Here is a 16,787-nt window from a genome sequence, read left to right as displayed (position 1 = left end):
CTTGAGCATGCTCTTGTCTCTCTAGCAAATCTTCTTCTGCCTTAAGGAGGGCTTCTTCCAATTCCAATTCATTTGGAATTTGCCCTTTTATTTCATCATGATTATGTCGAGCCCTATCTTTTTCTGGATGAGGCAGTTCCTCTGTCGTGATACTTCTGCTTCTTGAGATATGACTTATATTAAAGAACTCTTCGTTTCCCACAGACGGCGCCAATTGTCGATACTAAATTTGCACCGAGGTATAAAATATGTATAAAGTAGAAAGATTTAAGAAAATGATAACACAGAGTTTACGTGGTTCGGCAACTTGCCTATGTCCACAGAGTCTGATCTTTTATAGAGTTGAGTATCAATGGTGCTTTACAAATGTGGAATGATATGTATTTATAGGGCTTGGGGTTTGTCAGTTGATGCGGTTATGAGACAATTTAACCGCCCTTGGTAACCTCTCATTGTAACTGCTTCTGCGGTAATCATCGAATAACTGGATTGTCAGATAAACTACTTCTGGATAAGGTTCTTTTGTCTGGGAGCTGTCAATCTTCTAGAACCGTACATACGGAGCGTAGTAATTTGCTCCTCAATAGCGCTACGTATCCCTAACAAATTCAGTCATAATCAACCATAACATGTAATTAGACAACGTGATAACAAAAGTCAATGTAATTAGACAATGTAATAATGAAATCAATGTAATTAGACAACGTAATAACGAAATTTAATGTAATTAGATAACGTAATATTGTTATGGTTAGTTATGGATGAAAATATTAAGGATATAAGTCATTTTTGATAAAAATATGCAATATATCATATCATCACTAATTGTCCATTCGTGACTGGTTGACCGTTGCCAATTACGAGCCCCACGTTGTCACGTGTCAGCATATGACTAGAGATCATTTTAGATTCAAATAGATACAATAAAAATGACATGAATCTATTGCAAAGAGATTTTAAATTGATGAACCTAATGACAATTCTCCTTACGAGGACAGGGCTTGGTACCCATTCTTGCCAAAAATTTAGATCTAACTAATTCTAATATCAGGCCCACCCAGTCAACGAGTATTGGAGCATTTGCAATGGTCTATATCTGTTGGGTCATGGACGGTGTTTTTTTTCTTAAATTTGGTCATGGATCTAAAGGCGAACATGCCAATTTATGGGCTTTGTTTTGTTGGGCCAAACATGCGGACATGGACTTTGGCTTGTCTCCATTGTTGGCTTGCTTTTGAAGACAAATGCCCACTCTTGCTTTATGAGATATGTATTTTGGTGAAAATTTTGTACCATTGTAAGAGACAAATCTATTATCCATTTCTTATTAAACTTCACAAACTACAATTTCAAAAAAAGTTTGATGGATCAATTGCCTATTCACCATTATTTTGCAATGGAGGCTTTTTAGGGGGCATGGATTGTTTTGTTTGTCCCATTTGTTCGGAGAAAAAAAGATTCACAATGGAGCCAATTTGGTGGCTCTATTTTGCTTGAACCAACATAGGGGAATGGCAAAGCCTATGTCCCTATGTTTGCTCTCCATATGGGTCTCACCACTACTACGCTCACATTTCTATACATAAATCAATATCAGGTTTCATCTCTATTACACAAAAAGTAAAAACCAGTAAATTTATATCATTGTACCAATGTATTTTGTTGACCCAATCATATTAATAAAATATCCAGCCACATCAGCAAAACACTTTTTCCAATACATTTTGTTGTCCCAACAAAAAACCAACCCTACACTTCTACCAAGTCATCGAGCGGCCGGATCCGGCCCATTTAGATTGAAGGACTCAGAAAAAATTAGGGCTGGGACTGGGTCGAGTTGATTGATTATCAATCAATTATCGGCTCGACCCGACCATCCGACTATTCACCATTTCTAAAACTATTGTCGGCCTGACCTATTTGGGTCGAGTGATGGATGACAACCAACGTTGTCGGTTGCCAAATGGATTGGTTGTTGGTTTAGGGTAGCAACCGACCTCATACAACTCTGTACAAGTATGTATAAAATTCAGAAATAACCAAATACCAATCAACGAAGGAGACAAGTAGCAAGCAAATAGCAAGATAAATCCCAAATGGTCAAATCCAAACCAAGCAAGAATTTACAATTTAAAGATATTGTAAAAACAAAAAACCTAATCAAATGGAAATCCCAAATCCGAAATGGCCAAATCCTCATGCGACTCGCAAATCCAGAAATCTCTAAGTCAAAAACTCAAAATGGCAACTCAGCAAGCTGAGAGTTTGGCCTAAAACTAAAGCCTATTGAGTTTGGGTTTGAGTTTTATACTAATCAATAATCCAATTCAATTGGGCCATTTAAGTATTTAAGCATTTATGGGCTTTTGACCCAATTTCATAAAAAAGTCGATTGTTATTGACCGATCCACACATGTATCATGCATGGGTTGGTTATCATTTATTGGCCCAACCCTGTGAATAGTTAACAATAAAATATCGGTTGATCGCTAATAGGTCGATTGACCGATAATCGACCCAGTCCCAACCCTGGGAAAAATAAATGCATCATGTCAGCTAGTCGGCATTAACCCTGCAAATCGAATTCTAATTCCCGATACGGTGTCTCCGTCTTCGTCCAGTGTCCACCGACCTCCTCATCCATCAGTGTTCCGGCGTTCTTTCTCTAGCTCGGCTGCTCGTGCAACTCTCCTCTTAGTTTTGGTACTATTTCTTTCTCTTTGGCTTGACTAATGCACAATTTCCTCTGATGATTTGTTGCGTTAGTGAGTGTGTGCTTGCTTACCCGGCACATAAATTTCTCTGAGATTCAGAGGTTGCGCAAAGATAACTGTTTTGACCCTTGAAGGTCTGGACTTTGATCAGAAGAGATGGGGAGAGCTAAAAAGGGTCCTAAGTTTGCCGCCATGAAGAAGCTCGTCACCTCTAAAGCTCTAAAACAGTAATTGATTTTTTATCGCCTCTTCCATCTCTTTGTTAATTTTTTTTTTCTGCCTATTTTGTTCTTTTTCTTATTTCGATTCTCTTTAGTTATAAGGAAGAGGTTTTGAATCCAAACAAGAAAGATCTTAGCAAGGAAAAGCTTCCAAGAAATGTGTAAGCCACTCAATCTTTTTCTTCAAAATTTCATAGCTGATCAGTAGCATGTTTTGTTGAAGTAAATAATTTGCGGTTCCTTAAATCAGGCCGCAAACCCCTTCGGCGCTCTTCTTCACACACAACACTGCATTGGGGCCACCATATAGAGTTTTGGTCGATACCAACTTCATCAATTTCTCCATCCAGAATAAAGTGAGTGTTTAGGATTATTGTCGTTTTTGTTTCAGCATATACTATAAATTTCAATATGGAGCCTTAGTTGGGGGTCGTTACAATAATTTAGCTAGTGTGAGGATTAAGTTTCTGTAACATAAAAGTAAGGAATTGTAAATGGATTATTAGATGGGTTTTTCTTTTTTGAGTCATAACACTGGCATCCCCGAATAACGTGATGAAGTATTTCTCCTTACAACATTTGGCAAAGCATAATAATCATAGTAATGGATCTATGCGGTAATATTCGTTCTTCGCAATTCATTTTTACTCTCTAACCAGCTTGCTTGCCTGCTATCTCTTTGGACATGGTCTGTTTTATGTTAAGAAATAAAATGATGAATAAAGACTTGAAGTTCTTTATCCCTTTTCCCGGTTGAGCATATCTCATATAATTTCTTCTTTCTTTGTAGTTGGATCTCGAGAAGGGAATGATGGACTGCTTATATGCAAAATGTGAGTTTCTGAGTTTTGGTTCATATAATTTCTTCTTTTAGTACTTATATTTTTCAAAAGTGCTTCACTATTCTAAAAAATGCTCGTAAGCGGTTCTTGGTACGTAGCTAAATTTTAATCTTTTATCTTTTTCTTTTTTTTTCTAATTCTGTTGATCTCCAACACCCATGGTTTAAAACTTTGAAGGCACTCCTTGCATTACGGATTGTGTGATGGCGGAGCTCGAGAAGTTAGGGCAGAAATATCGTGTAGCTCTAAGGTTCATTTTTCCTCACTCTGCCATTCTCTCATGCGATTTTTAATGATTGGTGGTAGACTGTTACTCTCTTTTGCCATGGTACGAATTGGTGAAAACTATGAGATGCATCATGCAATTATGTGCTTGTGGCAGTGGATTGGCTTCTCTTTAGTGTTATTATGATTGTTGGAATTATCACTATATATATATATTTCCTATTTTGGAATGCTGGTTTTTGCCACTTTTTTTTTTTGACCCATCTTGATGTTTCCCTATGAGCTTGGGCTAGACAACTGATACAGTGATCCTATTCTTTGGGCAATCTCATTCAATTTTTTTGGATTTCTGAGTCAACCACCATTCTGTTTCGTTTTTTTCCTGACAGGATTGCTAAGGATCCTCGTTTTGATAGAATGCCCTGCACCCATAAAGGGACTTATGCTGATGACTGCATTGTTGATAGAGTTACTCAGGTACAATATCTTCAAAAAAAAATCCCACTTTGGAACCTTAAAAGTCCTAGATTTGTCTCAACGTTGAAGCACCGTCCATGTTAGAAAAGTTGGACTATGTAACCTCTATGCAAAGGCATAAAACTGCAGAATCAGATTATTATCTTGAATGTTCATGAAGTATTTTGTTTTTCTTTAAAATATGCAACTAGGATTTTGGAAGCACATTGATGTAATTTAGCAAGTTACTGTTTCATATATTCTCACTTATACACTCCATATATTTCCTTATCAACCTTCCATCCTGACATCGTTGTTGGCCTTTTTTGGGTGTTTTAATGCTGTCATCTCTGTTAGAGTTAAAGGAAGAAAATTTTCTGCTAATAGGGTTATACTTCTAAGAAGATGCTTAGATATGGAGAATTTTTTTTCTTGTTTCATATATATGCTATGCTTATTCAAGAAAAATAAAATGGGAATAACAAGAAAAACTGCGTTAAGTTTGAGGTTTCTGCTCTCCTCTTAAAGTTCTGTTTTATCTATCCATTCATAGTTAGTAAGAAATGTAATCATCCATCGGTTTGGGTGGAAGGATGCATTCATTTAAGCTATGCTTATTCAAGAAATGGGAATAATAAGAAAAACTGCCAGAAAAGGATGGTTAAGTTTGAGGTTTCTGCTCTCCTTTTAAAGTTCTGTTTTATCTATCCATTCATACTTAGTAACTTAGTAAGAAATGTAATCATCCATCACTTGTGGGTGGAAAGATGCATGCATTTTGCTGTTGTGAATTTGGTTAAAAGATGTTTCCTTAAGGACAGTACATACCATTGTTATGGTTTGTATGGCTGGCTTACAAGCCTCGTTGACCATCAGCTCTTACTTTTTTGCCTAATCATGTTGGCTTTGGCACTTCCTCTTGATGCAATGGAAATATATTTATGGGATTGTGGTCTTGTGGGAGGTTGTTATCACGTTGCCACAGGCCCTACATTTCATGTCTTGCTAACTTGTAGTATGATTCTGCATCCTAACTACATTGAGGATCTGCCAAACTGTGGCATGGAATGTAGGTTACTCATGTGAACGAAACCCTTTTTTTTTTTCCCTGAATTAGCTCTCTTAACTTGCCATTGGCTGTGAGATTATTTCAGCTTCTATTTGGGATTTGGGGGGTTACAGATAGCAGAATATGTCGTTCTTGTTCCCTGCAGTAACAGTTTGTCTTCCCATTTCCGTTTTGGGGGTCATCATGAAATAGAGTTTCCATCCTTGCGATGTAGTGTGCTTTACTTCTTTGAGTCTGGACAGGCACCTTGTTTCTCGCACTTGTATGTTTATTGACCACTACCTCCCAAGTAATCAGTTGCTGGTAATGTGGTAGCCTTTTAACTTGATGTAAATATAGAGACCATTGTTCCCATTCTTCACACTGAAGAAAAATCTAGATGATAGATGCCTCTGGCTTTGTTGTTTGAAATTGCCTTAAAAATGTGCTTAACTTGCTAAATGGTCTGGCAAGCTGCTGTGATTTTTATGTCATCGTAGTTTCGTTTTTTGTTTGTTGGAGTTTCATATTTCGAGATAGCTTTTACTGAAGAAAAGGAAATATGACACATTTTCTTTCTGAAAACAGCATAAATGCTACATTGTTGCTACCTGTGATCGAGACTTGAAGCGAAGGATACGCAAGGTACAGTCAATTAATTGGGTTTTACAGTGTGATGTATGAACTCAGACTGTGATCACTAAGGTTGCCTTTTGTTGCAGATCCCTGGTGTGCCAATCATGTACATTACTAAACACAAGTATTCAATTGAACGATTGCCCGAAGCAACTGTTGGTGGAGGTAAAGCTAAATACTGCAACTAGTGGTAGCAATTGTTTGTTAAATGTAAAATGCAGTTTGACTACCAAATGTCAATTGGACATCCTATATATGTACCCCTGTTGTTGATTTGGTGGTGGTTTGTTGGGTCATTGGCATCTGCGTTCACTCACTTCCAATCTATATAGGGCTGTTTTGTGTGTAGTTATCTTTTATAGTTGTCTGAGACTATTGAGTGTTTTGTTGCAGCTCCGAGATTTTGATAATACTGGTGGAGTCTTTTGGCAATGGGAAACAAATGGTTTTGGCCTTGCAGGTTATTTTTTATTTTTATTTTTTATAATGAGACTAGATAAGCTGTAATTCCCAAATTAGGGAGGAAAAAAGAGGATTATCATACTATTATGTCGCTCTTAGCTTACGTTTGTGTCTGAGAAATGTTCGTTTTGTTTGTTTTCTATTTTTTGTGTTTTCATTTTCGGTTTCTATTTTTCAATTTCTGTTTTTCTATTATCAGAAACTTTTTTTTTTTTTCATTTTCTGTTTTCAAGTGATTTTTTATTTTTCGTATTTTCTAAAATGACAACCAAATGCATTTTCAGATTTCAACTCTTTGTACTGCTTTTCCTCTAAAACCCTATCAAATCTATCAAATTGGTTAAAGAACTCAGTTATATTCAAATTGCACTTCAAATAATTTTTCAGGTCTTTATTAAAGCATTCACTTAGTTGGGTACTTTGAATTCCCAAAGTAAAGGCATGTTTCATGAAGCATTTTGTCTACTTCCTTTTAAGTTATTTATGCAATTCAACCAATCATTCCCCTTCAAACAATGTAGTTTAAGTATTCTTTTGCCAATGGCCTTCAAAATGTTATAACATCACTAAAGGTTACATAATCGATAATAATTCTCGTATCAGCTCAAAATATATTAGTAACCAAATCATCACAATCAAGTTGTTAGAATGATAAAATGTTGAATCCTTCTTTTTTTGTTGATCAAAATAGTATAAAATGCATACAAGATCACCTAAAATCATGTTCCTTTCTCTCTTTGATCTTAGGTAAGTATTTTGATATGCAATTATGCATCTAAGATTGACCCTACCTCCTGCTTCCATACACATTAACTCATGAGTTGCCTTTGGGGTGAGATCGGAATCACGTGTCAATTCATTTGCTAGAGCATCAGATTAATAACTTGCCTATTTGATCTCAACATAAAACACATATTTCACTAGGTTTTAGCTCATGACTCTTGGTATTTTTCACTCTTTTTGTCCAATCTAACAGCGAACCTTCTGCTTTATCATTTTTCCTATTGACCCTCTTTACAACATACAAATACAACACTTGTAGCTACATGATCTTTTGCTCTCCTATTAACATAATCCTTACAAACATCAAACCCCATTTTTTTATCCATACATTAACCACATCTCCCATGCATAAGTTGTATTAAACTCCATTCCAATTTGGAGAATCATATTCAATTCGATATATGTGTTTATAGAAGCATCCACAAGACTATTCTCTGGACAATCCATACCACAATAATAACAAATAATGAGGTAAACTATATATTCTCTTGACTCTTGGCACTTACTTGACTTTTCAATTTTCTTAACGATTTTTTAGCTTGGTTTCTTAAGAGGATCCGGAGGCCATCTGGTTCACATTTATCGCACTAAAGTCAGGTAACAAATTGGGACCATTGGATTAAAAAAAATCTAATCCTACGGTTGAAATGTTTTACCCTAATTTTGGGCAAATCAACCCTCAAACACCCTCAGTTCTCAGACTCTATTCAACGACAGAGACGTTATCATCTTCTTCGCAAACTCCATACAGCTCTTGACCGTCGATGACGCTTGATATGGCTGTTAAAGCCCCACATTGTAAAGCCAAGGTAATGATCCCGCTTAAGATAGTTTTGGCTTTTAGGGTACCAATACATGTACACGTCCACATATCAGTCTTCATGCCAATACATGTACACATTCATAAATCTGAGTTAATGCCATAAAACCAACTCATAAAATTCTCATTGAAGAAGAAATAAATGTGCAGAAGTTGTGTGCTCTTATCCTTCAAATAAGAAGCACTATGGACACTTTTTTGTGTGTGAGGACCACACCATGAGACACAAAGCAAAAAGGTTCACTAGAGCGTCTGTCACATTTTTAGACCCCACACATGCCTTTTTTTGTTTCGACCTGCATGTGGAGTTTGGTCGCCGAGTCTTGATTCCATGTTAGTTACTATTTTAGTTGTAAAGTTATTAATTGTATTTGTATAATATTTTACCAAATTTTTTTATTTTGCAAGTATTTTTATTTAGCATGGATACCTGTGTTGGCACTATTGATGATAGTCCTTCAATGATGAATGAGGAGCAAGATTGGATACCTAAGATTAATATGGAGTTTGACACAGTAGATGATGCATTTCTGTTTTGGAAAGCCTACTCAAAACAGATGGGTTTTGGTGTTAGAAAAGACTACGATAACAAGGATCGAATAACTGGAGTTGTTACTCGTAAATTATTTGTGTGTTACAAGGAGGATCTAAAGAGAGGAAAGAAAGATGATGATGACATGATTCGCCATCGTTCATTTTCAAGAACTGATTGCAAGCAAGGTTGAAAGTATTTTTAGATAAAAAGAGAGATAAATATATAGTGAAGGAGTTTGTAGAGGAACATAATCACGAGTTACAACCTCCGACAACTACTCACATGCTTAGATCACATCGAGAGCTCACTACAACGCATGCATTTACAATTGAATTGGCTTATGATTCAGGGCTTACTCCTAAAGTAACACAAGAATTAATGAGCAGGGAAGCTGGTGGTAGGGCTAAGCTCGTGTTTGTTATTGAAGACTAGAAATCATACTTAAGATCTAGGAGGAAAGAGTATGGTTGTGTTGATTCATTTGTAGTGAAGGATGACACACAAGACACACTTGTATATATTGTTTCTCCACATTGAAAAAAGGAGAAAGAATATAAAGTGTTTTGTGACACTAATAATGATGTGGTGACTTGTAGTTGCAAGAAATTTGAAAGTGAGGGAATGTTGTGTTGTCATATATTGAGAGTGTTTAGCCAACTTAATATAATGAAAATTTTGGAGAAATACATTTGCAATAGACTTACGAGGGTTGTCAAGAGTCGGATTGTATTAGATGAAGGGAAGCCGAATGAAGAAGAAGACGGTAAAGATTGGATTCGAAGAGTTCAATCACAACTCTTACGGTTAACATATCAAGCTTCAATGAACAAATATTCACGTATTGTCCTAGAATCAATGATAAGTGAATGTGGTAAGAAGCTTGAAGATTTCACAATGGGTAAGGAGGTTGAAACCGATAAAGTGCTTGAAAATAAGGTTAACAATCAAATGGAAAATGTCAACGGATTGAAGAAGAAGGAAGGCAGAAAGGGAAAGAGAAGAATGAAACCACAACATGAGACGTGCACAAGAAAATTTAAAAAAACTTCTAATTCTAAGATGGTAATTTAAACTTTTATATGTTGTCCATTACATTTGATTTCTTTTGTCATGGTCGATACTTGAGACTTTTTATTCTACTTGTAGCAGGATTGCTCAAGCCCACACAAAACAGAAAGTGTTAATTTACATGAACCACCAACTTTTGACCTTAATTTGGTGCCAAGTCAAGAAATGGTGAGTCTCTCACATGGTCAATTGTAAAGAAGTGATGAATTTGCTACTAAGATTTTGAACTTATTTTTTAGATAATATCAACTTCACTGGCGGGATACGAGAATCAACCTTCAGCTCAACCTTCTGGATATGGACAATCTAGCTTTGATCCCACCTTAAGATGCAAAACTTGCTTCACATGGTTTTCTTGATAAGAACTGGCTCAATTAGTCTTTGGTGCAAACTGGTGTTTGTATGTGCTTGAGTGGGAAGAAAGATTTTATTTTTCATTGATGTAAACTGGTACTGGCTTTTTATGCCATTTCGTGGAAGGTTCTTTGATTTTTTGTTAACATGCTTCTGTGGATTAAAGTAGTCTCATGGATGGAATTGATAGCATATCAAATATGATGTTGTTGGCATTATAACAGGGTTTTTTTTCTATGTTGTTCTTTCTAGAGTAGGGTTATTTTTTTGCCCTTTTCCTTGGCACCATTTTTTTTGGACAAGTCTAATGTATTTTATTGATGATGGGAGAAAACATAATAGGCTTAGTTAATTACTATTGAGAGGGCTCAAATCTTGATCAATTTCAAAAGCAACATGTCCATGTCCAATGAGAACCCCAAGTACAATACTACATAATGCGTTCTAGTAACATGGTTATCTTGCATAATTGAGAAATGGTCCTTGGCATCATGTAAAGCATTCTAATAGTACGACCATCTTGCAACTTGAACCATGCAAATTGAACATGACAAAGAAAGACCATTGATGTCCATATGTGGCTTTCCAACTTGCCCGTAGATGCTATTTTATACAAAACACATGGAAGTTCGGCCAACCTTCCATGTGTTTCCATACGCAAAATGGCAAAGTATCGAACCTCAACAACCAACATTACAAAGAAAGACCAATGTTGTCCAATATTTGTCGAACAACCCAAACACAAATTCATGATAAGAATTTAGCAGAAACTGTCATGCTAAGATCTACAGCAATCATCAATAACTAGTGACCACTTTTGTGCTAAAAGAATTCTACAATTTACTCGAGCTAATACCATATGTTGTTCAGAATATAAAACAACACAAACAAAAACAAAGATCGACAACCCAAAGGTAAACAAAAAATAATCCAAATCATGAAATACGCGATTATTCAAATAAACCCAAAAAAAACTTCGAAAGAAACCGTGAATCCTTGCGCTACGACTTCTCATGGTGAAAGCAAGAAAACCGACTTCAGCTAGCCCATGCTTCAAGATCGGGTGATATTCGTTCTAACCCGATTTGCTCTTCTCTGCAACACAATCGAGATGAAGATGACAAGATTTGTTCAAAAGAGATGGGGCTTTTACTGGAATTGTTAACGGTATAAGCGTTGCCGTATCAATCGTCATCGGTGGTCTAGAAGAGGATAGAGTTTGCAAAGGAGATGATGTCGTCTCTGTCGATGAAGAGAGAGAGAACTGCGTGTGAGGGGTGTTTTGATCCCAAAATTGGGGCAAAGTATTTCAGCCGTAGGATTAGATTTTTTTTATCCAATGGTCCCAATTTGTTACCTGACTTTACTGCGGTAAATGTAGTACCGAATGGCCCCTAACTAAGCACGAGTCATTTCAATGAGGGAGATCTCTTCATCTGGTCATCGGAGAAAGAAAGCGAAAAAGGGAAGCATTCATGTTTTTGGGCATACTAGTGTTAGGACCCGTGCGATGCACGAATAATAACAAATTTATAATTTTACTAAAATATTTGATCACAAAAGAAATAACACATAAAAGTGAAGAGACATTCTGTACATTAATTAAAATAATGATACAAAGTTGACAATAGCATGACAACTATTTTAAATTATGAAACACCTCTTTGAATACTACATTGCTTGTAGTATTACATAATTGTCATTTCTCATTAACAATTAATATCTTCAGCCCATCCCTACTTTTTACCCTTGATACTGTAACATATAGTTGACCATGACTAAAAATGACCTTGACAAATACAAACCAACATGAGAAAGTGATTGTCCTTGACTTTTATTTATTGTCATGGCAAAACAAATAGCTAATGAATACTGTCTTCTCTGAAATAATGGCAATCGAGAATCTAATGGGGATAGCATCATTCGAGGAATAAATACCTTGTGACCCACCAATAACCTTAGCTTCTATGACATGATTTCCCAATTGTGTCACTATCAATTTGGCTCCATTGCATAAACCAGATTTTTGATCAATATTTCTAAGCAGCATTCTAGAACACCAACCTTCAATTTTAATTCAGAGTTTGGAAGACCGGAAGATGTAATGAAATTTAAGAATTCTATTGTGTATAAATCTTCATGGCTATCGACATTCACATCTGCTTTGCATGCACTGTCGGAACTAAAATAAGTCAATTCTTCACCTGCAACTAATGAAAGCATAAAGTCATTCACCGTTTGCACAATTTCAATTGTAGGCGCAAGAATTGTCCTCTCCTACAAATACTTAGAATCTCCCATTTTCTAAAGTAATGAAGGATATGTGCTATCAACAATTACTGCCAAGGGATTGTCTGAGTCCTTGATAAGAAGATCATCTGAAATTTCTACAATTCCCTCTCCATCATTATAATCACCAATTTCACCATCACCGATGTTTAGTATCCATTCCGAGAACTCTCTTATATTGCTTAATGCTGAATCTTGACAACTCGTCTGAAGTCTCATATTTTTTGTCAATCTTAAAACCTTTCAATATTTCCACAAATATGAAGAGTTTATCGTAGCGAACACGATGTCTTGTCTTGTCCCCTTTGGAACAACAGGCAAAATCTGTCTAAAGTCACCCCTAAAAACTACAACTTTATCTCCAAAAGGTTGCTAAAAGCTTTTAAGATTTGTAAATCTAAGAACATCCCTCAAGGTCTTGTCCAAAGCTTCAAATGAATATTTGTTAGTCATAGGGGCTTCATACCATATTATGAGCTTGGACTTACAGATTAGTTGAACCAATTGACTTTCCTGTCTAATATTACAACAAGAGTCCTCATTAATATTCAAAGGAATTCCAAATCTAGAATGAGTTGTTCTACCGAAAATTTGAGAAACAAATAGATTCCTGAGATAATATCAATATCATGATCCCCATAAGCTTGCTTCTTTGATAGCATCAACATATTCTCTAGTATCATCAAGCAATCCTAAAGCATAACATGCTTCTTTGAAGGAAGAATAGTGTCCCCATTGATAGTTCTAAGATCTTCGTAACATGTAGAGCCTTTGACAATATTTAGCATCAATGCATTTCACCACTACCGTAAAGTGGGGATGTTGAAATCCATTTGAATGGATTTATATTTTAGAATGTCAAACAGGGATGATTCGTGTTAAAATATAAGTTCTAAGAATTTATAATCAATGCCTTCAAAAAAAAATTGAACTCTATGTTGTGATCTTGTCTACATTCTATACGAATCTCTATTTTATTTTTTTTGAAAACAATGCCCTCTCTAGTGATTCACTATTAGGATCGGGTTGTTGTAGTTGCCAGCTTCGATCAAGGAGGATAAATGCGTCCTCTGCAAAAGTGCCCTGAGAGGCCATAAAAATTGATTGGCGATGCATGTATTTAACAAACCTCCCAGCTGGGACATGAATTTATAGGTTATCTGGTTGACATAAGATGAATCAATTAAAATTTTAACACCATAAATAAATAACTAAGCAAGAAATGGATGCTAAGAAAGATGTCGATAATACCCTAAAATTCTTGGTCAACATCTCCTCGGAGTCACAGATGGATTGTTTTGATATGAGTCCACCAAAATACTACCTTTCTGTTTCTGTAATTTTTTTAGCATCTGATCCAGGGTTTTGAAAACCAGATCGGACTGGCCGGTCGAACCGGTTCAACCGGTGACCAGGTACTTAATCGATCCAGTGAATTGACAGAACCGGCCGGTCGAACTCTGTTTTGACCCCAGTTTATCCTTTGAACCGTGAATCAGAGGGTTTTCAGGTTCGGGGACCGGTCCTGTTTTCAAAACCTTGATCTGATCAAGAACCATAACAGGACAAAAAAGTAGGAGTAGTTAACAATCAATCGTAGCATAGGGTCTGAAAGTGTGAACCAAGAGACCACTTACTTTCAAGCCTTTCAAAAGCTAGGAAAAACTCATATGGGATGAACATTGTTAAAAATTCTATTTAAAAATAGTGTTATCCTATTTGAAAAAATTATATAACTTTTAAAATGTTGGTTATCTATGTTTATATATGTTTGAAGTGTTGAATCTATGACAAATCGTTTTGAATAAATTTAATTTTTTTTTGAAGTGTTAGTTATCACATTCTTTATGAATATCTTTAAAATATTTTTTAAAAATCATGAAAATTTTATGAGATATCCTATTATCCACCATATCTTTGATTTAAAAATATTTCAATCTTGATTTAAGAGATAAAAAAATTAATAAAAATCTTGCAATATTAGAAGGGAAAATGTTAAAGTGTCTTCTACTTAATTTTATATATTTTACGATAAATATTTTCATATTCAAAGGAATATTATCATAAAGTTTTTGAATATTTAAAAATTTAAATTGGAAATTTTTTTAATGATAACTGAGAAAATTTACTTAAATTTTGGCAATACCAATGATGAGCACAATCATAGGTGTGTCAAAATTAGTTTTCCAAGTTAATTTTAAAACATTAATATAGCCATGATCACATATTCAATTATTACGATAATAATTATTATATTATGAAAATTTCAAAAAATTCAGACTAATTAAAATTATATAGTTGTTAGAAGATTATATAGTTGAAAGCCGCCGTCTTTTATCTCCAAAATCCCACCTCTGAAGGGCTAATGAGATCAGTTATTTCTCAGATTGTGTGAAACATATATCCATACACTGAAATATTCCATATTATCTTGTTGAAGTTCAACAACAGACTTGTGTTAAACTTCTACACAAAATACTGTCAACATGTTATCGAAGTTTCAATAAATATAAGTCTTAGACGATAAATCAATGGAATTTTACAATAACTGAACATCGTGAAAATGTGATTTTTTTTTCACAATTTTCTCGTACACACAAAGTAAGCTATCAATGGTATCAAATCCTGATTGACGAATATCTAGAATTGAAAATTCAAATTTCAAACCCAGATAAGCAACGAAATGAGCTCCCTTGGTTTAGATGAAGATTTTCCAGTATCATTCTCCATATTCCATAATATCAATTTAAACCAACCATATTTGCAATCGTTGGACTTTTGGATAATGCTTAGTCTCAACCTTGTTTATTTTTCGAAAACTTGTGGATATGCAAACTTTAGGTTAGCCTGTAAGCTCCTCCATCATTTCTTGTGAATTGGTTAAAGGAACTCAACACATGCCATGTTTGAAACATGACTAACAAAGTTAACTGAATAAAATACCTGAGAGATGTATTGTTCAACTTCAGTCTGAGAAAGTGCATTGAGTTGGGTGCTAAATTGGCCATCTTGTCCTTGAGTACTGTATCTTCAAGGACTCTCTCTTTTATGTGGGGATTCTTGGGCGACAACATGTCCTGATAAATAAAATAATGCATTTGTATAATTGACTATCTAGATGGTTCATTAGAGACAGAAAGAAAAATAATCAGGATTAGAATGTTTTACGTACCTTGCCCATTTCTTGCTACCCATTTCTTGCTTTTATATCATTAGCCCAATGATTTATGAATTTTTGGGTGCATTTAGGCCAATGCAAATTGGGTTTACAAATTAATTCTTGCACTTATATTCGACTAATGCAAACCCCCACTTAAATGGCTTACCAACTCTTATATCAGAATGTTAGATTCATATCAAGCAAAGAGAACATACCACTATCAAATTGACTTCTACTTCTTGAGTATATGAACATACCGAGCTTCTTTTGAATTTCTCCTGGAAGCATTGGCCCTACCTTCCACATAAAACTTCAAATTATTTCAGCTTGGTTGTACCTGCATAGGCATAAAACCATGAGCCTCGGTAGCATAAAATATCTTATACTCTGTGTGGGAGTTTTTTGTTATTGGTTTAAGTTGGTTCGTAAAGTATTGGTTAGGGTGGGTTTGTTTTGTATTGGTTTGAAACTATGTGTGGGAGTTTTAGAAATTAATGATTGACTTGGTTTAAAACCATGTGTGGGAGTTTGAGACATCATTGGCTTTGATTGTTTCATTTAACATACAATTACTCATATATCCTTTATTACAAACACATTTTTATTTTCTATGTAATTAGAAAAATTGCAAGAATTGCAAGTAATAAAAATTCACAATACAACAAAACAAACCCAAAAAATGATTGAGCTAAGAGGACCTGAAAAATTGATGTTTTATTGTGTTGGTAGGGTTAAGGGCAAAGTTGACATATGATTTGTAAGGTGAGGGTATATTTGGGTATTAATTTTTAAACCAACATGAACCCACCAATTTGGTGGGTTGTAAAAGTGGATCAAAACCTTCATGAATTGGTTTCCCTTGTTTTTTAAAACCAATACAAACCAATCATTTAAAATGCTAAAAAAAACTACCACACATGATTAAAATGAACCAAAACTAAACTAAACAATGAAAACCAATGAAATCTTAACTCCTAGACAAGGCCTTAGACAAAAAATAGATGGAAAGAGTTTCGTTGAGTAGATAAAAGAATAATACTGGAGGAATTATTTATTTATTAAATCATAATTTATATAGTGATAAAAGGTCGTTTTAAATGCTTGTTTGAAAACTAAATGGATATAAAATTTAAATATGTTTATGGATATTACTACGCGACTAAAGTTTAAAACA

At 35.0% G+C, this 16,787-nt stretch overlaps 2 protein-coding genes across 4 annotated transcripts; one reads left to right on the top strand and one right to left on the bottom strand.

Annotated features, from left to right (window-relative positions):
- Positions 1-2,493: 2,493 nt before the first annotated feature.
- On the top strand, positions 2,494-6,799 carry LOC119982209 (rRNA-processing protein FCF1 homolog). Of its 3 annotated transcripts, none has more exons than XM_038825457.1 (10): positions 2,494-2,703; positions 2,866-2,941; positions 3,031-3,096; positions 3,186-3,291; positions 3,726-3,768; positions 3,955-4,027; positions 4,392-4,479; positions 6,095-6,151; positions 6,229-6,307; positions 6,536-6,799. In XM_038825457.1, exons 2-10 carry the CDS (start codon positions 2,871-2,873, stop codon positions 6,547-6,549), a joined length of 597 nt encoding a protein of 198 aa, XP_038681385.1. In that variant the 5' UTR covers positions 2,494-2,703; positions 2,866-2,870; the 3' UTR covers positions 6,550-6,799. The 3 variants fall into 3 exon arrangements, with proteins under 3 accessions (XP_038681385.1, XP_038681384.1, XP_038681383.1); XM_038825456.1 differs by having other exon boundaries at positions 2,814-2,941; XM_038825455.1 differs by having other exon boundaries at positions 2,849-2,941; positions 6,536-6,761.
- A 4,402-nt stretch (positions 6,800-11,201) lies between these two features.
- On the bottom strand, positions 11,202-13,569 carry LOC119981842. The gene is made up of 6 exons (XM_038824985.1): positions 13,445-13,569; positions 12,859-13,063; positions 12,505-12,693; positions 12,229-12,441; positions 11,954-12,129; positions 11,202-11,259 (listed from the first exon to the last, which is right to left on the bottom strand). The coding sequence occupies exons 1-6, from the start codon at positions 13,567-13,569 to the stop codon at positions 11,202-11,204; spliced, it is 966 nt and encodes a 321-aa protein (XP_038680913.1).
- Positions 13,570-16,787: the final 3,218 nt, after the last annotated feature.

The sequence above is a fragment of the Tripterygium wilfordii genome, chromosome 17 (genome assembly GCF_013401445.1).
Source record: "Tripterygium wilfordii isolate XIE 37 chromosome 17, ASM1340144v1, whole genome shotgun sequence".
Classification (NCBI taxonomy): Eukaryota; Viridiplantae; Streptophyta; class Magnoliopsida; order Celastrales; family Celastraceae; genus Tripterygium; species Tripterygium wilfordii.
This window is presented reverse-complemented; position numbering and strand designations above follow the sequence as displayed.